At 26.1% G+C, this 21,770-nt stretch overlaps 3 protein-coding genes, 1 non-coding gene and 1 pseudogene across 5 annotated transcripts; all 5 read left to right on the plus strand.

Moving 5' to 3' along the window:
* Positions 1 to 52: 52 nt before the first annotated feature.
* Positions 53 to 7,843, plus strand: LOC122857772 (peroxidase). Its single transcript, XM_044160139.1, has 13 exons — positions 53 to 291; positions 1,164 to 1,290; positions 3,062 to 3,263; positions 4,122 to 4,309; positions 4,809 to 4,985; positions 5,074 to 5,267; positions 5,381 to 5,576; positions 5,646 to 5,843; positions 5,915 to 6,062; positions 6,185 to 6,344; positions 6,422 to 6,791; positions 6,871 to 6,976; positions 7,088 to 7,843. The coding sequence occupies exons 2-13, from the start codon at positions 1,203 to 1,205 to the stop codon at positions 7,218 to 7,220; spliced, it is 2,160 nt and encodes a 719-aa protein (XP_044016074.1). The 5' UTR covers positions 53 to 291; positions 1,164 to 1,202; the 3' UTR covers positions 7,221 to 7,843.
* Positions 7,844 to 9,896: 2,053 nt separating this feature from the next.
* Positions 9,897 to 10,015, plus strand: LOC122858515. Its single transcript, XR_006374303.1, has one exon. It is a non-coding gene; the product is annotated as a 5S ribosomal RNA (ribosomal RNA).
* A 550-nt stretch (positions 10,016 to 10,565) lies between these two features.
* LOC122856471 lies at positions 10,566 to 21,453 on the plus strand (annotated as a pseudogene). Its single transcript, XR_006374148.1, has 11 exons — positions 10,566 to 10,698; positions 10,762 to 10,928; positions 11,154 to 11,492; positions 11,673 to 11,788; positions 11,993 to 12,163; positions 12,249 to 12,505; positions 15,963 to 16,151; positions 16,255 to 16,309; positions 19,017 to 19,250; positions 19,510 to 19,514; positions 21,394 to 21,453. The product of XR_006374148.1 is annotated as an uncharacterized LOC122856471 (transcript).
* On the plus strand, positions 13,136 to 15,520 carry LOC122857777 (heat shock protein 68-like). The gene has a single exon (XM_044160147.1). It carries the CDS (start codon positions 13,139 to 13,141, stop codon positions 15,422 to 15,424), a length of 2,286 nt encoding a protein of 761 aa, XP_044016082.1. The 5' UTR covers positions 13,136 to 13,138; the 3' UTR covers positions 15,425 to 15,520.
* Positions 17,174 to 19,928, plus strand: LOC122857811. The gene is made up of 4 exons (XM_044160206.1): positions 17,174 to 18,229; positions 18,611 to 18,725; positions 19,017 to 19,250; positions 19,873 to 19,928. The coding sequence occupies exons 1-4, from the start codon at positions 18,227 to 18,229 to the stop codon at positions 19,911 to 19,913; spliced, it is 393 nt and encodes a 130-aa protein (XP_044016141.1). The 5' UTR covers positions 17,174 to 18,226; the 3' UTR covers positions 19,914 to 19,928.
* Positions 21,454 to 21,770: the final 317 nt, after the last annotated feature.

Here is a 21,770-nt window from a genome sequence, read left to right on the forward strand (position 1 = left end):
TAAAGCTATCAACACTTTCTCCTACTATTTATAAGTTCATGTAAGACGTTGAATTGTTCAGTCATATATTGAACTATGACTGACTAACAAGTTTTAATATAAGATACACGTGACTACTTAGAAGTACCAAAACAATATTAACAAAAACAAACTAAATTTTTCTAAACAAAATATAATAAAAAATTCATTTCACCCGTATTTTTTATTTTTTCTTTTGGTGCCTAGTTTTTAATTCATCAAAAAAATTTTTTAAAATTTTTTAAATAAACAAAAATTTATTTAATCCAATTGGTAAGTAAAAAATTCAAATATATATTTACTATGTCTATAAAAAAAGTTTTACATTGAGTCTACATGTCGTAAATTGAAATAGAAATAAAAAAAAAAAAAATTCTAATGACTTATTTCCTTTTTTTTTTTTTCAATTTTTAACAATCTATTTTGAAAGTTCATTTCACACCTCACTTTAGTGTTGAAAAAACCATAAACAATTTTCCAGAAATGCTCAATTAAATTTTAAATTTATTTTCCTTTTTGAATTTTTTTATTTAAAAAAAAAAAAAAAATAAGAAAAATCTACATGTCAATTATTTTTAGATACGAGAAAACTCCCTTTTAGTCGATGCCAAGTATATGATCTAAATTTGGTTTATGATTAAATGAATAATTTATGAGTAATCAATTCTATATACATAAATAAAATTACTAATCATAGTAAGATTAGCTATTAATGACTCTAAAGCATGATTGCTTTTGGTACAAATTGAAGTATTTCCCTGTACAAGGATCTTAATTCATGCGAATGATTGTTTTTTCAATATAAACAAAAATAAAAAAAATATAATTGACCAGCCGTGCTCTACATTTCCTTTCACTTGAAAACATGTGATGTATTATAGTCAAGCCCAAGTGCAGTCATGTGATTTTATTCCTTACGCAGAAGAAAATGAATCATAATTGTTTTTTTTTTTTTTTTTCATTCATCTTAATAAATATAAAACTAATTTTACAATTATTTTTTCATTCATTTACAGTAAAGATCGCATGTTTAACTGCCTCACAAGTATCGCAAAATTAAATGACAATTTTTTAAATTTAAACAAATTTATTAGTATAATTTTAAGTGTAGATTTAAAGAAAGTAATATTTAAAAAATTGCATAGATGATTTCAGAATTGGAGAGATAAAAAATACAAGACAAGATGGATTTAAAAAAATTGTATATTATTGGATTGATATTGATTTTTCAACTGGTGGATGTGTCAATTGCAGCTACACCTGAAAATTCAGGTAATATTTTATTATTTTTACCTCCAGAAATATCACGTTCATATTATTTTAGTGAAAGTTTTCTATATATATGAATAATATTCAATATTAATCACACTTTAGTCTAGATTTTGCAAACATTAAAAAAATATATTTAACTTGTTATTTCATTATTCATTAATTTTCTTAGAGTATTTTTAAAATTTTATTTCAAGTGAGTTGTGTAAATAATGGAGAACCAAATTATTTCATTTCGTAATTATCATACTGCAATTAAGTTTGATTAATAAATAAAAAATAGGTGTGTTTTCATTTGTTTATTGTAATTATCATCTTAATTTTGTTGATAAATTTTTTAGAATTTTAATTTTATTTTTAAATTCAATTTGAATTTTTTATTATTAGTTTAATTTTTTTTTCTATTAGACATTGTGAATAGATAAAAAGAAAAATAATTGATAGTATATTAAACTTCACACAATTTTTATACTGTTTTATTTTTTTATAATTTTAAATTTATAAATTTCACAAGTGAGTTTAAAAAATTCACAAGTTAATTATTTAATAGCAGCGTTAAAAATTAATATGTATTTTTGTTAACTCAATTATGTGACCCATGAAAAATTAAATAAATAAAATTTCACAAAATTATATAACGCAGGTGATAAATATAAAAAATAATATATACAATTAAAAATAGTTATGATCTATAAAATAATAGAAAATATTTTTATAATTTAAATTTTATACAATTATATTTTCATGTGATAACAGAATTTCATATACAAGCATATATTTGAATTTTAAATTGTAATGTTGCAATAGTAAGTAAAGAGGCAAGTATTTTGAGACAATATATTTTATATTTTTATTATAGCAACTAGCAAGGTCTGTAAATGTAAACAAGAGCTAGGATAAGGTCAACGTGAGCAACTGCTTGTGAATATTTTTTAATTTACTCGGATGTTTCACCATAGCATTTAACTCAAAAAGAAAACCCAGATAAATATTTTCATGACTATATTCAATTAAAAAAATTATTCAACATTTAAGCCTTTTTTTTTTCTTAAATAATTTGAAATATTTCGAAATTTTTAACGGGTCGATTTCGGAGATACACCCGCGAAAAAAAAATACAAAAAAAATCTAGAGAAATAAATTTACGAAGGCTTGACGAAATTTAGTATTCTCTTTTTTGTTTTTACGTATTAATTTGTCAACATTTCATTGTGGTATAGCTTAATTTAATTTATGTTTTAATTAATTTCCTTTAACATTACAAATACTTAAATATTGTTTATTTCGATCTTTAAATTCAAATTTATTAATTAATTTTGTCTTAACATTAAATATAAATAATAAACATAGAAAAAGTACTTGTAAAGAAAATGTGAAACTCTCATTTAACTTCTAATTTATACACATTTAAATGATATAGTAAAAAGACATAATTTTTTTCACAATTAAATTATTTCTATGTTGATATATATTTTTAATTTGCATCTGATAGTACTGAGCTTTAAATTTCCCACAATTTAACATTTTAATTCGACCTTACAATTATTGTTACAATATTTTACTTTCACTGTCGCAATCGATCTTGGCCTCTCGTACTATATCTATCGTCCCTCAGGCTTTGTTAAAATAAAACAATTATTTTTTTTTTTTTTGCGCTCACAAAATCCCGTCCCTTTTCATGAGTAATATTTCTTTTTAAATAATATATTATATTTAATTATTTTTATGTATTTTAGACATGAAATATTTTATTGTTTTTTTTTTTTTTGCTCAGCTTCTGTAAGAAAATCAAGAGCCTTGAGAGTCGGTGACAGTTGGAGCTACAGTTCATTTTATCAAACACTTAGAAATTATTTTGGATATGAAGCTGAGCCAGAAAATCAATTTTCAAAAATTGCACCAACTCATGGAAGCTATGGATTTCCGGTTCCCAACAGTATACATTTAAATCCTGTGCCTCCAGTTCACGTTATGGGGTAAGAGTAACTGAAAACATAAATACTTTTTACATAAGTATTTTTAAAAAGTAAATGACTATTTATCATTCTATTTAATGCTCTAATATAAAGACAATTTTAATGAATCTTAAATTAAATATATTGTATTTATTTTCCATGTATAACACTTTATTTAAATTGGAAAAAATAAAAAAAATTCTACTTGAATTTCGATGTCAACTGAGTAATTAAAAATAAAAAAATAAATCATAATTGGCAATTGACAATGTCAATTAAAATTGAAGGAAAAAAACTTAAAGATTTAATGATAAAAAAAAAAAATTATAATGATTAAAAAAAAAGGAGTGATCTTGAGTAGAGATCAATCGTTAAAGTGGATTAATCACTTCAGAGTCACGACCCTGGCTGGATTGTTTTAGCATGCATACACAAACGACACGAACGCAACATAAAAACCATTAATTGTACATTAATTAATTAGCCTTTTAATTAATTACCATTCATAAATTATTTTTATTTAACAGTAATATGATGCATATTTTTTTATTGCTTTAAAAATCATCAATGCATTCATCCCTTCTATTTGTTCATTGTACATTCCCATTTGTTCGACAATCACTTGGCTCCTTTCAATCACGAATAATATTTTTATTTACCTATAGATCACGTTTAAACAAAAAAAAATATATTTATCATAAAATAAATAATACGAAACCTTTCTACCATTTTTTCATATTTCATAAAAAAGTGAAAATAAAATTTGTAATGTTTTTTAGTTTAAAAAAAAAAAATTAAAATTTATAATTGAAATTTTCATTTCTTGGTAAATATCTGATAATTTAATTGAGTTATTTTTTTAAAATGAATTTAATCAAGTACGTCACACTGGACAAGAAGGAATGCCTATCCAAAAGTAAACCAGACTTGTGGAAAAATATTTCTCGGTCAGTGCCAACGATCACCTTACAGAAGTTACGATGGCTCATGCAATAATCTGGTTAATCCAACTTGGGGAATGGCACAAACACCCTACTCACGTCTACTGCCAGCAATTTATTCTGATGGTATGATCAACATGTAAAAAAAAAATTCATTAATTAAAACTTTATGATAAAAAAATCAGTCAGTGAAATTTTATTACATCGTGGTAATTTATAATGACAGGTGATAAACATCGTCACGCCTAAATCACACCCCTCATTATTGCTCCTATTACAAAACTTTTATGAGTTTGCTTTCAAAAATTTATCTATAATATAAAATGTCATAATTATAAAAATTACGAGGTGCTATTTAACGTTGGATTTGTTGACACTATGACTACAATTTTACACGCATGGTGATTTATTTTGTAATAGAAAAAATATGATGATTATAATATACATGAAATTCTATAGAAAAATATTTTCACCAAGAATTTCCGTGACTATCTTTTGCCATGAGCCAGTGATTTTTTTTACACAAATAAATTAATTATTAGCCACGAGTAAAATCACCAAGCTAATTATTTCGTCAATCAATCAAAGTCAGGTTGAAATAATAAAATTGTAAAATAAAATTTAGGTATATGGCAACCAGCACTGTCAAGAAGTGGAAGACCATTGCCACGATCAAGAGTATTGAGCTACACATTGTTTCCCGAAGTGAGAATCAAAGATCCACGCTGGACCTTGGCTACTATGCAATATGGGCAAATCATTACTCATGATATGGCTGAACTAATAACACCACCGATGACAGGTATAATATTTTTCTGTATACTAGCATGATAAGTAAAATTCACAGTAAAATTCGATATAACTATTTGAGAATTGAATTATAATGCCAGGTAGCCGAAATGTTCCTTGCTGCACTAATAACGGTCAACTTGCGGTACAAAATTTAAATGATCCATCATGTTTTCCTATCGTGGTTGGACCGAATGATCCAGTATATCCAATGACAACGCAATGCCTTGCTTTTCGACGAACAGTTACTGATCAATCACTTGGCTGTCCATCGGAAAACAGATTCGCTGAGCAGGTAATTTTCCAATTTCTATAATTATTAATGTGACTATTTTAAATAATTGTTTGTACTTATCTGACATGGGAGGCTATAGATTGGATGTACCTAAAAATTATTTATTTCAACAGATGACAAGAGTAACGCAGTTTTTAGATTTATCATTGGTGTATGGTTCAGCTGAGACAATGGCATTGGGCCTGAGAACTGGTATCAAAGGCAAAATGTTGGCAGATATTCGTAATGGAAAAGAATGGCTTCCCCATCATCCAAATGCATCAACAGTTTGTAATATTGATTCACCAAATGATGTCTGCTATCTTGCTGGTAATTAAATTTAAACATTTACTTTATTTAATTTAATTATAATTTATTATAATTTTTTATAAACTCTAGGTGATGATCGAGTAAATCAAAATACCCAATTGACGGTTATTCAAATAATTCTTCTACGTGAGCATAACAGAATTGCTGAGCGTCTCTCAGCTCTCAATCCACATTGGAGTGATGAGACAATATTCCAAGAAACCAGAAGAATTCTCATTGCAATACATCAACATATTTCTTACGTTGAATGGCTTCCTATTATTACTGGTAAAAAAATTTAAAAATAAAAAACAATTTAATAATTTATATATAATTAATTTTTTCTTTAAACTTTTTAGGTCCTGAGAATGCCTTAAAATACAAACTAATTTACAACACTGATGATTATGTTGATGATTATGATCAAAATGTAAATCCAACTGTTCTTAACGAACACTCAAATGCTGCTAATCGAGTCTTTCATTCATTGGTCGCTGGATATCTCAAGTATGAATGAATTTCTTTGACGATAATTTACTTTTAATAATTATAAACAATTGCCAAGTATTTTCTAATTTTCTAGTAGGTTATTTAAAAGAAAGGCATAACATTATCTTTGTGTTTTCTAGACTTGTTCAAGAAAATCGTTCACCATCACAAACATTATTACGACTGAGTGACTGGTTTCAACGACCAAGTGTTATTGAACAAGCAAACAACATGGATGCTCTCACACGTGGATTAGCTGATCAACCAGAACAAGCTCGAGATCCATTTTACGATCATGAAGTAACAAAATATTTTTAATTATTTATTAAGCTGTTATTGTTAATTTAATTACTCAATTATTTTTTTTTATTTTTCAGATAACTGTGTTTCTTTTTCGTATGCGGAATCGTCTTGGAAATGATTTACGAGCAACAGATATTCATCGAGCTCGTGATCATGGCCTCGCATCTTATAATGATTTTCGTGAATTTTGTGGTTTACGTCGAGCAAGAACTTGGGCTGATTTTAGTGATTTTATTTCAGCAAAAAGTATTGAAAAATTATCACAACTTTATGAGACTCCAGATGACGTAGATCTTGCTGTTGGTGGATCACTGGAAAATAATGTTGATGGAGCTTTAACAGGTCCAACATTCCTCTGTATTCTTATTGAACAATTTCATCGAACTCGTGTTGGTGATAGATTTTGGTACGAGAATTCAAATCCAGATACTGGTTTTACTCGAGGTGTGTTTTCATTTAAATTTATCATTTAGAAATCAATTTAATTTTCTCCAATTAATTGTATTTTAATTTTTATTTCAAGAACAACTACGAGAAATTCGAAAAGCCAGTATTGGAAGATTGTTCTGTGACAATAGTGACAATGTTCGAAACATGCAACTTAGAGCATTCGAAATTCCATCTCCAAGGTTTGTTGAAGATAGAATAAAAAAATTTTTCCAGCTCATGGATCATTTACTAGAAGTAACAGCTTTATATGTATACAAAAAATTTATATTTGTTTTTTTTTTTTAATTTAGTAATCCTATTATGAGATGTGAAGAACTACCAGCCATTGATCTCAATCATTGGAAAGATTTCGCACCAGATGTAACAGGTCATGCTCACATTAATCACGCCCAAAATATTGGTATATTTTATAAAAAAAAATAAACATATTGTTTGGATATTTTTCATGAGAAATTTCAACGTCAATCGTCATATTTCGCCATGCTATACATTCATTGGCAATGTCGATTGTTTAAATTTTTTTTTCTCAACTTCCAAACAATGTCAGGGTCAGCGTTAAATTTTTTACAAATATTTCCATCTATTATTTTCACTGATCGAATTTTTTTTACTTAATATATCATTTTTTAATTATTTTTTCAACGTAAAAAAGTTGAACAATCCTTACTTTAATATATACGTACTAGACTGATCAGAAACAATAAAAAAAATTTCTTCTACTTCCTGAATTTTTCAGTCAAAAAAATTAGATAACATTAGTTGGTAAATTTCAATTCCAAGTTTCATTGTCTCTTCACAAGATAATTTTTTTTTTTATTGAAATGACACGAAAGAAAAAAAATATTACGTTAAATCAATTTAACATATAAATAAACAATAATTTTTGCTATAACGCCATCAATGAATTATTTTTTTTTTACTTTTTAAAACTGTTATGTAAAATTGTTATGAATTGTTATATTTTTTTTTGTTACTAATTGTTTTTAAATACTAATTATAATATTTTTAATAAATAAAAAATTAAAATTTGTTCTTTGAAATAATGTGTAATAATTTATTTATGATTTAAAAAAATAATATAAATCAATTGTTTGATGTGAAATTGAAGCCACAGTAAAATCCACATTGTAATTATTATGAAATATGTTTTTTTTTTGCATATTATTTAAAAAAATAAATGAAACATGCTATTTTTTATGCAATTAAACCTGATACTTTTCATTACGATGCATATTTATGAATTGCAATATTGTTATTCATGTCATTCGTGTGACAATTGAGTCAGGGCATTTAAAACAGATCCAAAAATTATTGTTCATTAATAAAAAATACATCAGATCATTCCAATAAAATGGAATTGACTAGAATATTTTTTTTATCAATGAGTTATCAATTTTTTATTTTTTTAAATTTACATACAAGTGTTGAAAGTTTAATGACAAAATCAGCTGATAGATATCAGACAAGACAACTAAATGACGAGCTACAAGAAGCTAAAAAAGCATTAGAAATACTATTCAAGTCTAGCCCTGTAATTACTGAAAAAAATAGCCAACGAAGTATTCGAAGTGTTGCGAAAGACAGTAGTGAAAAATATTCGAGCTCGGCGTTAAATTCAGATGTTTCCTCTGATGAATTGACAACAGCACAACCTGAAGAAGTAACAGCACAACCAGAAAGTACTGTCAGTAAAAATATTTTAAATAAGGCAGGAAAAAATGTAGCTACTCGGAAGAAATCATCCGATAAATCAGAAGACCAGTCTCGGGAAGTGACAAAAAAACATAAAACTGCTGAAGCTGTAGCTAAAAATGAAGAAATTGTAGTGAAAAAAAATTACGGAATGGCTAAAGCTTTAAATGAAAATGAAGATTGTAATTGCTCATGTGATAAAGAAGGAAATAACTGCAAAGAAAAACAATTATTACGTCGAAAAATGCAGACGAGAAAAAAATCATCTATAAAGTTAAATTTATCACAAGAAGAGAATTCCGACTATGATGATGATGATGATAATAAAAATAAAAAAAATTATTACGAAGAAGAATTTAATGGGCATAAAAATAAAGCAACTGTTAAAACGAAATCTGATAGTTCAAGCTTGACAGTTGATACCGATGATAGTTCCAAGGTGAAAACTCAATATCATTCATCAAAAAGTGCTCACACAAAAAACAGTGAAAGAATTAATTATCCATCAAATAAAAAAAACGTTGAACAAAAAAAACGAGTTGATAAAAATTTACAAAGAAACTATGGAAATGATTATTATGATGATGATGATGATAATAATAGTCAGGAAGGTCAGGATGATGATGATAGTAAACAAAGTTTATCATCGAATGAAGCAAGTTATGAAAGAGAAAAAAAAAGACGAGTGACTAAAAAAAAAATATCAGTTGATACAGTAGATGAGAGTATAGAATCTCAAAAAAATAAAAAAAAAAAAAAAGTTCAACAACATAAAAAACCAGGACACCAAAAAGATGAAGATGATGATGATGATGAAAAGTGTATTAGAGTTTATCATTTGAGAATTCCAAGTTCACAAAAATGCTATAAAAAAAATCATCATCATCAACATGGGAATAGACATTCAACTGGTAAGTTTTATGGAGAAGAAACATCAGTTGAAAATGATTATTTTACTGAATTAAATAGTGGAAGTAAATATATAATACCAGCTGATGAATACCCTGTGAATATTTGTGATCACTGTCGAAAAGAAATTGAAAATGAAAAATCAAGAAATGAATTACGATGTGATTCATGTGGAAGTCGAATAACAAAATAATTATTTTTTTTTTTGATATAATTATGAAATACTAATTTTCCTATTACAATTGTAATTGAATATTTTTTTCTTTATTGTGTGGTTTTTATTCTATTTCGATTGATGGAATTTCTGTTAAATAAATTTAAAATCTCAATTTAATAAAAAAAATTAATCTACACGAAATTTTAAATATTGATTTAATTTTGATTATTATATAAGTCATTTGATATATATTAAAAATAATTATTTTTATTTGCTTATTATTATGCTTGTAATTTTTTTTTGTACTACACCTTTTATCCTTTTTTTTTGTCCTTACCTTCGCCAACGACCATATCGGCCTGAATGCACCGGTTCTCGTCCGATCACCGAAGTTAAGCAGGGCTGAGCGTGGTTAGTACTTGGATGGGTGACCGCTTGGGAACACCACGTGCCGTTGGCATTCCTTTTTTTTTTTTTGCAATTTTTTAAAATTTATTTATAATTATAAAATGGATAAGCTTGTTATTTATTTGTTTCGTGACATTTAGCTTTTTTAAATTTAAATTACAGGGAAAAATAAGCATATAATTTTCAGGTGCATTCAATAAGTTATACACGATACTCTTTCAGTCGAAAAGCTCTTTGCATGGGAACAAAACAGCTGGATAGAATCAAGCTATAATTATGGAACTTTATTTTTATTTTTTTTGTCATATCGAAAAACAGTTGATGGTACTTTGCTTGTAATGTAATAGGCAATAATTAATCGAAACTTGTTATTATTGAATAAATTTTTTTTTCTCGTTAAATAACATGAAATTACTGATCTATATTTTTCATCATTGATTATTCGACGAGTTTTTATTTGCCTGACTTTATGGGCAGTGTGGTTTTGGTCTTTTCTACAAAGTGAATTTTTTTTAAATTATACAAGTAATTTGATCAATCAAAAGTAATAGTTTAGTCTGATTTTTGAATTCACAATGATAAAGAAATTTTTTATGCTTTGGACTATTATGGAATATTTATTTACAAGAAGCGAGTCTCTTGTAATCAATGATCATTACAAAAAATTGATCATTGATGTGACAACAACTACTCATGCTGCGTCAAGCTTTACTGCATTTTTGTGTACAAGTCCAGGTATCAATTGAACGATTAATATTTTCATTAATCACATTATTATATTTTATATATTTCATGCAGATGAGGCAGTTCAATTATCCAAAGACATGACTAACAATTATAAAATACATAATCTACAAAATAATTTTAAAAATTATGAATTTTCTGTTGACAATAATCAAGTTGCTCATCAATTATTTTACATTGTTGATTTTCAGTGTGAGGACTCAGTCAACCTGTTAATCAAGGTACAAAGAGAACACAAGCACAAAATAAAAACTCTCATAAAAGCAGTTGGCATGGAATTGTAACGATCTTGGGTTCGTTTCCCACCAGGGGCAACAATTATTTTTGCAAATTTTTAAAACAGCCATTATTATTTCAAGCCATTGAAATTTATTTATTATATTCTCTAATCATAATTAAGTTTTTTAATTATTATAAATAAAAATTATTTAATTAATTAATTACAGGCAAATTTAAGTCAAATGTTTTTAGCTCCAAGAAAATGGTTAATTCTTCAAGATCTTACAAATTCAACATCGAAATTATCACAGAATAAATTGATAAATTTATTCAATGATTTTGATGTTTATCCAGACAGTGAAGTTTATATAGCTCAGGGATATCAAAGTAAAATAAATAATAGCATTGAATTATTATCGTTATATCGTCCAAGCCCTTATCGAAATATTGTTATTGAAAATCGTGGTATTTGGGATGAACAAAATGGTCTTCGGCTTAATAATCATGATCCATCTTCAAGAAGACGAAGAAATCTTCAACAAACACCTTTGAAATCTTGCCTTGTGGTAAGACAATAAATTATATACATTGTATATCGTGACAATTTTTTTTGAGTATTTTTTAAATACTTTTTGGGTTAAAATAATTATATGTAACTTGTCCTAATTTAATTAGAGCTATATGAACGTAATTAACATTCAACTCATCGAATAATTATCTTAAGAATGTAAATATTTATCAAACAGGTTACAAACCCAGATACACTGAATCACTTGACTGACGCAAAGGATAAATTTGTTGATACGATAACTAAAGTCAATTATCCATGGATACTTCATATTGTCAATCGTATTAATGCAACGTAAGTTAATTTAAATAATTATTTTCTCATTTAGCATTAGTAGCAGCTTATTTTTCAAGTAGGTAAATTCAAGTTGATATAAAAATCATTGAGTATATTATTAATTAGATCACAAATTAAAGCACTGCAATCTTAAAATATTTTACCTGTAATTTTTAAATAAATTATAAATTAAAATACAATGGAAAATAAATTTTTTTCAAGCATAAATTTTACCGTTCGTGATACATGGGGATATCAAGATGATAATGGCTCTTGGAGTGGTATGATTGGCTTGCTTGATCGTGGAGAAATTGATATTGGAGGAACAGCAACATTTTTGGTTTCATCACGAATTGGTGTTGTCGATTATGTTCAACTTTACACACCAACAAAGTAAATATTTAAGAATAAATTTTCGAAAAATTTAAAAGTCAACTAAATTATGATAATACTGTTTAATTTCTGTTGTTTAATATAGATCAAAATTTATATTTCGACGACCACCATTGTCGTACGTCAGAAATTTATTTACACTTCCATTTAGTAGATCTGTTTGGATGACTATAATTATTTTTTTGAGCTTAGTTTGTCTTATATTGTACATCACTATGAAATGGGAGACAAAACATATTTGTGAAAATCATTTAGCTGTAGTTCAGTACTCAGTTGACTGGAATCCAAATCCAGCGATAAGTGATAATTTTTTAGTAATTCTTGGAGCTGTTTCTCAACAAGGTATTACAAATATATATTTATAGAGCAAAACAATTATATTTTATTTATACCATTTTTTGGTATTCAAAAAAACAGGTGGAGAAATTTTTCCGAAATTATGGTTTAGTGGTGTGATTTTTTTTAAAACAAATATTAAAAAGCTTTTTAAATTTTAATATCTTTATTTTTTAATAATTTAAAATGGACTCAATAAATATGAATGAGACAACGTTTAGTTGTAATTAGAATCAACTTGTGAATATTTAAATATCATTGCTTGACTACATCTTAATTAACGCGAAATTTAATTTAATATTAATTGTCCACAATTGTCACAAATTAAATTATGCACGCGATCACACGCGCGCTATTAATAAATAGCTGCCCTCTCACTGGAAATGAATACACTGTTTACCCTGTTTACCCACTTATAAATTTACATATATTCAAATATATATTTACTATAGTTCGAGGACCGATCTGTATCTTTCGGGTACTGTGTATTTCATGACTTTACATATCTGATATTCTAATCAGCCGGCGTCGAGGTAAAACTAGTTGACTGGTAAGTTATATTAATAATTAAAATTTAAGTTAAAATCATAATAATTATTAATTAATATTGATATTTTTTATTAGAAATAAACCGCAAAAATGCCTGCAATTGGTATTGACTTGGGTACGACATATTCTTGTGTTGCTGTCTGGAAAGGAGGACAAGTCGAAGTAATTGCCAACTCTCAAGGTCACAGAATAACACCATCATACGTTGCATTCACTAAAACTGAACGTCTTATTGGCGATGGTGCTAAAAATCAAATTGCCATGAATCCAACTAATACTGTGTTTGATGTCAAACGACTTATTGGTCGACAATTTGATGATGTACAAATTCAATCTGACATTAAACACTGGCCATTTGCTGTTGTTTCTGACAACAATAATCCTAAAATACAAGTTGAATTTCTCGGTGAAGTAAAAAAATTTTCACCAGAAGAAATAAGTTCAATGGTGTTGGAAAAAATGAAAGAAACAGCTGAGGCTTTTCTTGGTGAACAAGTTAAAGATGCTGTTATTACTGTACCAGCATATTTTAACAATTCACAACGTCAAGCTACTATAGATGCAGGTAAAATAGCTGGACTTAATGTATTACGTATTATTAATGAACCAACAGCTGCAGCTTTAGCTTATGGCCTTGACAATAATCTTAACAGTGAAAAAAATATACTTGTATTTGATCTTGGTGGTGGCACAGCTGATGTATCAATATTGTCAATTGAAGAAGGCTCTACATTTGAAGTAAAATCAACAGCTGGTGACAATCATCTTGGTGGTGAAGACTTTGATACTCGACTTGTTGATTATCTTTGTGCTGAGTTTAATAAAAAATTTAAAAAAGATATAAAAGATAACCAAAAAGCTCTCAGAAGATTGAGAACAGCGGCTGTTCATGCCAAGCAACAATTGTCATCAAGTACTGTTGCTAATGTTGTTGTTGATGCTCTTTTTGATGGCATTGATTTTTCTCTTGAAATATCTCGTGCTAAATTTGAAAGTCTTTGTGCTGATCTTTTTTCTAAAGCCATAGAGCTCGTTGAACAAGCATTGGAAGATGCTGATATTGATAAATTAACAATTGACGATGTTGTTCTTGTTGGAGGATCTACAAGGATTCCTAAAATTCAAGCAATGTTGCAAAATTATTTTTGTGGAAAACAATTAAATTTGACTATCAATCCCGACGAAGCAGTGGCGAATGGAGCAGCTGTTCAAGCTGCACTCTTGACTGGTGAACGAATGAAATCATCAATCCTTCAAAAAGTTGTTCTTCGAGATGTTACTTCACTTTCATTGGGAATTGGTACAAAAATCGATACAATGACTAAAATCATCATGAAAAACACCAAAATTCCATGCAAAAATTCGAAGACAGTTGTTACATTAAGTGATAATCAAACTGTAGTATCATTTCCTGTCTATGAAGGGGAACATGAACGTACTTCGCTGAACAATTACCTAGGTAAGTTTGTTTTAAGTGGTGTTACACCAGCACCAGCTGGTGAAGAAGAAATGGATGTTACTTTCGACTTAAATGCCGATGGGATACTTCATGTTACTTCTCGAGATAGAAAAACCGGTCGCAGCAATGATATCATCTTGAAAAATGTGGGAAGATTGTCACAAAATGAAATCGACAATCTGATTTCAGAAGCTGAAGCATATAAAAATTATGACAAGCAACAAAAAGAGACTTTTTTGGCAAAAAATCAATTGGAAGCATATGTTTTGTCAGTCAAGCAGGCGATTGAAGATACCAGTTTCAAGCTATGTGACGATGATAAAAAACAACTTGCAAAAATTTGTGATGAGAATATAACGTGGCTAGAAGCCAATCATAATGTCAAGACAAAAGAGTACAATGAAAAGTTGCAACAAGTAGAAAGTATATGCATGTCAATTATGGCAAAAAAAGACAAAGAAGCAATTGCAGCCAAAAATCAATTGTATAAGTATGTTACAATCATAAAAAAAGCTGTTTCGAATGATAGCACTAAACTCACCAAAGAAAAACAAAGTCAGATAGTTGAAATATGTGAAGACACTGAAAAATGGTTGGAGAAAAAAAAACATGCTGAAAAAGAAGAGTCGAATACTATGTTTGAAGCAATTCAAAAAATGTGCACATTGATCATGTCCAAGAAAGAAGAAGAGAGAATTTTGTCGAGACATGAGTTGGAATCATATGTATCATCAATAAAACTGGCTACTGAAAATGGTAGTTTTGACATCAGTGCGAACAAGATTCAGCATGTCATCAAAGTCTGTAGTGACACAATGCATTGGCTACATGCCAATCAACTCTCTGATAAAGAAGTCTTTCTAGAAAAACTAAAGCTGGTTCAGACAGAGCTTGATTCATTTCCACTCGACAAATAGCTTTATTAATATTAATATTAATATTAATTTGATACTATAATTATTTCATACATATTTTTTTCAACTTAAAACTGCTTTTGATATTTTTTTTTTTTACTCAACAGGTTTGCAGACTTACAAGTTTTGCTAACAATTTTTTTTTTTTTTTTGTATAACAACCAGTTTATATATTGTTTTCATTCAAACTTTTTTCTTTTGTAACTAAGATTAATATTATAAATATACACAATTAATTATGATTGGTGTAAATATATAAAAATAACAAAAATTATTATTGTCCACAGTGTAAATAATTTATCTCCATTTTTTGTAAGTTAATTTTCAATTACAGCTCATCACATTAATCACCTATTACAAAGCCTCGTACTTACATACATTAACTTGAAAATTTTTAATTTTTTGAAAGAACTTTTTGATACATTTTGAAATATATTTTTGCTTTTCACTTTACATTTTTGAAAAAATTTCTCCACGAACAAAAGACCAGAAGTGTGTCTCACATTTTAATTAAAAAAATTTTATTTAAAAAAAAAAAAAGGTTTCTTCTATGAGGCTAAAATGATATTTGTTGTTGATTTATGCACTAAGTTTATATGCTGCCTACTCTGCAAATATTGTTGCAAATATTCAACGAACAAGTGATTCAATACAAACAATAAGTGATCTTATGGACAGTTCATTGAAAATTGGTATACATGACATTGTGTACAACCGTTATTACTTTAAGGTATTATATCATTATCTAAATTTCTATATTAAAAAAAAATTAATTCCAATAGCTTTTTTAAATAATTAATTTTATAAATATTATCAATTTATTTTTTATTAAGAAATTAGATGACCCAGTGAGAAAAAAATTTTATGATACCAAGGTCAAAGACAAAAGTAACATTTGGATGAATGTTACAGAGGGAGTTTAATTAGAATCAACTTGTAGATATTTGAATATCATTGCTTGACTACATCTTAATTAACTCGAAATTTAATTTAATATTAATTGTCCACAATTGTCACAAAATTGAATTATGCATGGGACCACACGCGCGCCATTAATAAATAGCCGCCCTCTCGCTGGAAATAAATATACTGTTTACCATTATATTTACATTCGGGGACCTATCTATATCACACTGTATCACTTGGGTAAATAATTGGTAAATAACGTAAATATATAATACATAAATGACATAAATAATATTTTATCTGACCAGCCGGCTGTAAATTTTTAAGTAAAGACTGACTGGTAAGTTGTATGAATAATTAAAATTTAATTTGAAATAATTGATAATTAATATTAATACTTTTTATTAGAAGTAAACCGCAAAAATGCCTGCAATTGGTATTGACTTGGGAACAACATATTCTTGTGTTGCTGTCTGGAAGGGAGGGCAGGTTGAAGTAATTGCCAACTCTCAAGGTCACAGGACAACACCATCATACGTTGCATTCACTAAAACTGAACGTCTTATTGGTGCTCTTTTAACATTTGGAGTTTTCATTTTAGAATTAATTTGGCACTATTGGTAATTATTATATTTATTATTATAATAATATAATAAAAATAATTATCATTGATTGAAAATATATATTATTTTTAGCAATGATAATTATCTGAAAAATAATATACCAGATTTTGACAGAAATTCGGAGAAATCTGTGGATGAAAAAACACCATCAATTGTTGATTTCGATGGGACATCATTGGAATAATATTAATTCAATTAGAATAAGCTCTAGTTTAAAATGAAAATAGTTCTCAATGCGCGTGCACATGCGCGTAATGTTTATTTTTAGATTTTTTTTTTCTATAATTACCATAATTTCAAGGTATTTTTTTCTTCACTGGAGATATATTTGTTTCTCAAAAATGAACTCAAATGGGAGACTCAAAAAAAAAATTCGGTTCATATATTTTATATAAAATTTTTAAACAAACAAAAATGACCGTCGTTTATTTTCTAACAAAAAAGAGGTCACTTTCATACAGTCTCAAAAATAAAATCCCAAATTGACCATCAATAGCTCATGCAATACGATATCAATCAGTCAACAACAATTTAATATTAATAATTATTATATCCTTTTATTTGTCCAATAAATTTTTGAATTTATTGCAAATAGAGTATTGCCACCTTGTGTTAAAATTCAAAACTAAGAGGCACACACATTCTCAGTGACACTCAGTGATTCTCAGTTCGAGCTGTCAGCTGTCATCCTTATGTACTTAATTATTAATATCGTAATTAATTAACTTAACAAATATAAACAATATAATAAAACCTCATTTCTAAAATTAACAACAATATATTTCAAGATTAAGATCAAGTGTTTTAATTTTTATGTGTAATAGTTAAAATATATATTGTCTTGTTTGATAACAAAAAATATTTTTAATCGTCATCAACAAATAGTTTCTTAAATTATTAATTTATAAATATATATATTAATTGATGTTTTTTTTTGGTGATTAATATGACCGTGATCTAGTTTTATTGTTAAAAATAAACTTATTTTTCTCTTAAAAAAAAAAACAAGTCGATTATAATTGAACAAGGACAAAAAAGTTCAGGTTTTCTCATATTGATATTGTTCACAAGTTGTTGTTTGACACAAAAGAGTGTATTCAATCATCGATTATTTAACTATCCCACACAAATACTTGTATTATAATAATTGCATTTATTTTTACATAAAACAAAATATAAATAAATGAAAGCTATTCAAGTATTTAGTGTCTTGGACATTTTTTAATTTTTTTTATTTATTCATTTGACGTTGAGGATAATAAAAACAACGTCATCAATGGTTAGTAATGATTTTTTTTTTAATTTAACTAATAATTATATATGTTGTCTGTATTATGTAGTGTTTATAAATTATGTTATTATGTTTTTTATTTTTTTTTTTATCTATTTTTTAATTCAAGTATATACCGTCACGTGCTGCTCGTATTTTTTTCTGTCTCTCTTGTTGTCAAATTTGATTATGATAATTTTCATTATATTTTAAATCAAGTGTACTTGTTATTTAATTAAAAAATTTGCACATAAACAATAATTATCGAAAAATAATAATAAACTTGTAATATATTCAAAAGATAAATAATTTAAATAATTTTTTCATTCGAAAAAAAAAAGATGATTGTTATTATTATTTTTTAAACAATAAAATTCAATAAAAAATCAGGTGAAAAAGCAGAAAAAATTGCGTGATGGAAGCAATAAGGCTAAATTACAACAGGCTATTTGTCGAAGATCAAGAATATGTACTGCAGAAAAAAATCGTATACTTCGTTCAAAAGGTAGACTCTTATTTCGCACCTTGCTTCATCCTAAAACTCTTGATTTCACTTTTGATTAATTTATTTATTTCCTTGGTGTGGTAAAAAATTATAATTTAAATAATTAAAATTTTATTTTAATTTGCTGGTGTTAATTACAGTTTTAACCAGAATTAAAAAATAATATTATAATAAAAATGGTAACAATACTAAATAAACAATGAAAACAAAATTAATAATAATTATTTAAATTAATTAAAACAAGTATTTAATGATTTGTGTTAATTAATTAATTTGGGTATATTGTTTCAGCACTGAAAATGTTGTCACAAAAACAAGCTGAAGGTGATGGTGGGTGTGAAGGAAATGAGGATGGATCAGTAACACCAAGTGGTATATCAAATGGTGAAGGATCTAAGGAATTTTTATCGACTGGTAGAACTGGAAGGAGAAATGCTATGCCAGATATTTTAGGACGAAATGCCAAGACTGGAACAGCTGATTTATCAACACGTCTTGAGGCACTTACCACTGATTCCGAGCAAGGTATTTTTATTTTTTTTTTTTATATTTTTATTGGGAAATCAGATTTTCCTAATGAAAATCTAATAACTAGATGAGAAAAATAATTAAGTATTGTTATCAAATTAAGAATAATAAAATTACTTGTATTTTTTTTTTTTCTTTTATTTATTTATTTCAATTTAAAATGGAATGCTTTGTCGAGTATTTAAAATAAGTAGTACAGTTATTCATTCGTTTAATTCAACAATATTTATTTAATTATTTGTTATTATCATTCTAGTTGTCGTTTGTTTATCGAAATTTATTTTTAATTTCAATTGAATATAATCCAATTTTTCTTGTACTTTCACCATTAATGTTTTTTTTAAATAATTCTAAATTATATTTATAAATTGTCTCAATGATTAGTAATAAAAATTCACAATATTTCTATATATTTCTATATACTTCAGTTTGTTATTAATTTGTAATCAACATTAGTTTTTTCTTTTTAAAATTGATTACCAAATAAAAGACACTGTAATGTTCTTGGTATGGAAACTCAAAGCCAATATACAAGAAAACAATTAATTATTATTTCTCAATAAAGATATTAAAAAGCTTCAAATAACAAATGATTAATTTAAACAATTTTAATTTTCAGATCAAGCTGGTCCAAGTGGAGAATCAACACCTCGACAATAGATTAATCAATAATCTCAAAAAACATGACAAGTATTGTTGAAAATAATACAAAATCCAACAATTTTAAATGGATTATTAAAACTGAACAAACTAGAATTTATTATCAAGATTAATATTGGTTAATAAAAATACCAAATTTTTTATTTTGACATATAATTACATAAATATATTGTAATTGAGAGTTAACAGATGACAAAATGAATTTAAAACTTTGTGTGATATATTGTAATGACTTGTTATGATATAGTTTTAAGATAAAAAAAATACTCACTAAAATATTTAAATATGACATTTACCTAGTAAACAAAAAAAAAACAAGTAAATTTTAAGTGTCAAGTTAAAAAAAATTAATAATAATAACAACAATTAGAAAACTGTATATATAAATTATTGAAAAATGGCCTACAAGTTAATTTTTTTTCATTTTCATTTCAAAATTTCTTATTGCACTGATGAAAAATTATATATAAAAATAAATTATTGATGTTTTATTATATGACATTTAAATCTGAAAGCTGCTCTAAAGATTCCATGACAAAAATAACAGAGAAAAAAAAAACAAATTGTTCGATAAGTCTAGTCAATGAAAAAAAAAAAAGAAAAAAACAATACCATTAATATTATACTTATTTATTATTTAAAAAAGCACTTTAAAATTTTAATTTATAGCTTATAGAATAATATTTAGTTTTTTTAAAAAGATAAAACAATTTTTTTATATAAAATAGTTTTTAAATATATCGTAAATGAAATGATGATATTATTATTTGTCATAAGACTCATAAGTATTTAAAATAAATCATTTTTATATGAAAAAAAAGAAAGGAAATAATGCTGACCATTTAGTGAAAGAGCTTTTATTTTTTTTATTAAATTTCAATGGAAAGTTTAGCTGTCGATAATAATATTGAATATTCAATATGTTTGTATGAGTTTTATAGAGTTTTGTTGATGAACATTATTTGTTTTCTGTGTGTCTTCATTTAGATTGACATTTTTTTTTTTCCTTTTTCAATTTTTCATGACACGTTTTACCATTGATTCATCAACAATACTCGTAATCAAAATTTTAAATAACATAAACACATAAAAACAATGAAATCAACATGTTTTGAATAATTTTAAAAACAGATAATTTACGAGTTCATTGAGTCAACAAGTAAATTATTAATATTCATAGATTATTCATCCAGATATTGTTTGATAAATCGACTAGATTTTTTTTCATCTTTTTTTTGCAGTATTATAATATATATTTTAATTTTTTTTATATTAGTTTGTAAATACACACGTGTGTGATATTTTAAAATGATAAACTTATTTATTTTTTTAATTTTAAAATTAATATTTTTTTATTCACAAGATTATTTAACATGATATTTTGAAAATATGTTTGTTTTTCTTTTTTTTTTTATGACAGAAAATATAGATTAAAAATTTTTTAAATAAACAACATTTATTGTAATAATTATTTCGTTATTTATTTGAAAGACAACAAAAAAAAAAAAATAATACAATATTTGTATCTATGTTTGTTTGAATATTTTTTTGCAAATCATTAAATAGTATTTTTCTAAATTATTTATTTAACAAAAACAAAATAATATTACTCTATATTTTACCATCGCATTGATGAAAAATAAATGATAACATGATTGTTGTTTGTTCATAAACTTCAATGAGAGCTGTTATTGTTATCATTGTTTAAATAATTGTTTTATCATTGCAAGACATGCACGTAATAATATGTAAAAAAATTTAAAAAAAAAAAGTGTTTTTTTCTTCACTCAAGGTAAACACAATAAATTTTTTATATAAAATTCAGTTGACATTAAAATTTCAACTTGATACATAATC

The sequence above is a fragment of the Aphidius gifuensis genome, linkage group LG5, assembly GCF_014905175.1.
Source record: "Aphidius gifuensis isolate YNYX2018 linkage group LG5, ASM1490517v1, whole genome shotgun sequence".
Classification (NCBI taxonomy): domain Eukaryota; kingdom Metazoa; phylum Arthropoda; class Insecta; order Hymenoptera; family Braconidae; genus Aphidius; species Aphidius gifuensis.

Bases quoted from the DNA above. Each gene is read 5' to 3' on its own strand.
- LOC122857777 (XM_044160147.1), top strand. From the start codon at position 13,139: ATGCCTGCAATTGGTATTGACTTGGGTACGACATATTCTTGTGTTGCT.
- LOC122857811 (XM_044160206.1), top strand. The intron at 18,726-19,016 runs GTAGACTCTTAT...ATATTGTTTCAG, and splicing joins TCGTATACTTCGTTCAAAAG to CACTGAAAATGTTGTCACAA. The intron at 19,251-19,872 runs GTATTTTTATTT...TTTAATTTTCAG, and splicing joins TACCACTGATTCCGAGCAAG to ATCAAGCTGGTCCAAGTGGA.
- LOC122857772 (XM_044160139.1), top strand. From the start codon at position 1,203: ATGGATTTAAAAAAATTGTATATTATTGGATTGATATTGATTTTTCAA. The intron at 4,310-4,808 runs GTATGATCAACA...AATAAAATTTAG, and splicing joins GCCAGCAATTTATTCTGATG to GTATATGGCAACCAGCACTG. The intron at 6,792-6,870 runs GTGTGTTTTCAT...TTTTATTTCAAG, and splicing joins AGATACTGGTTTTACTCGAG to AACAACTACGAGAAATTCGA.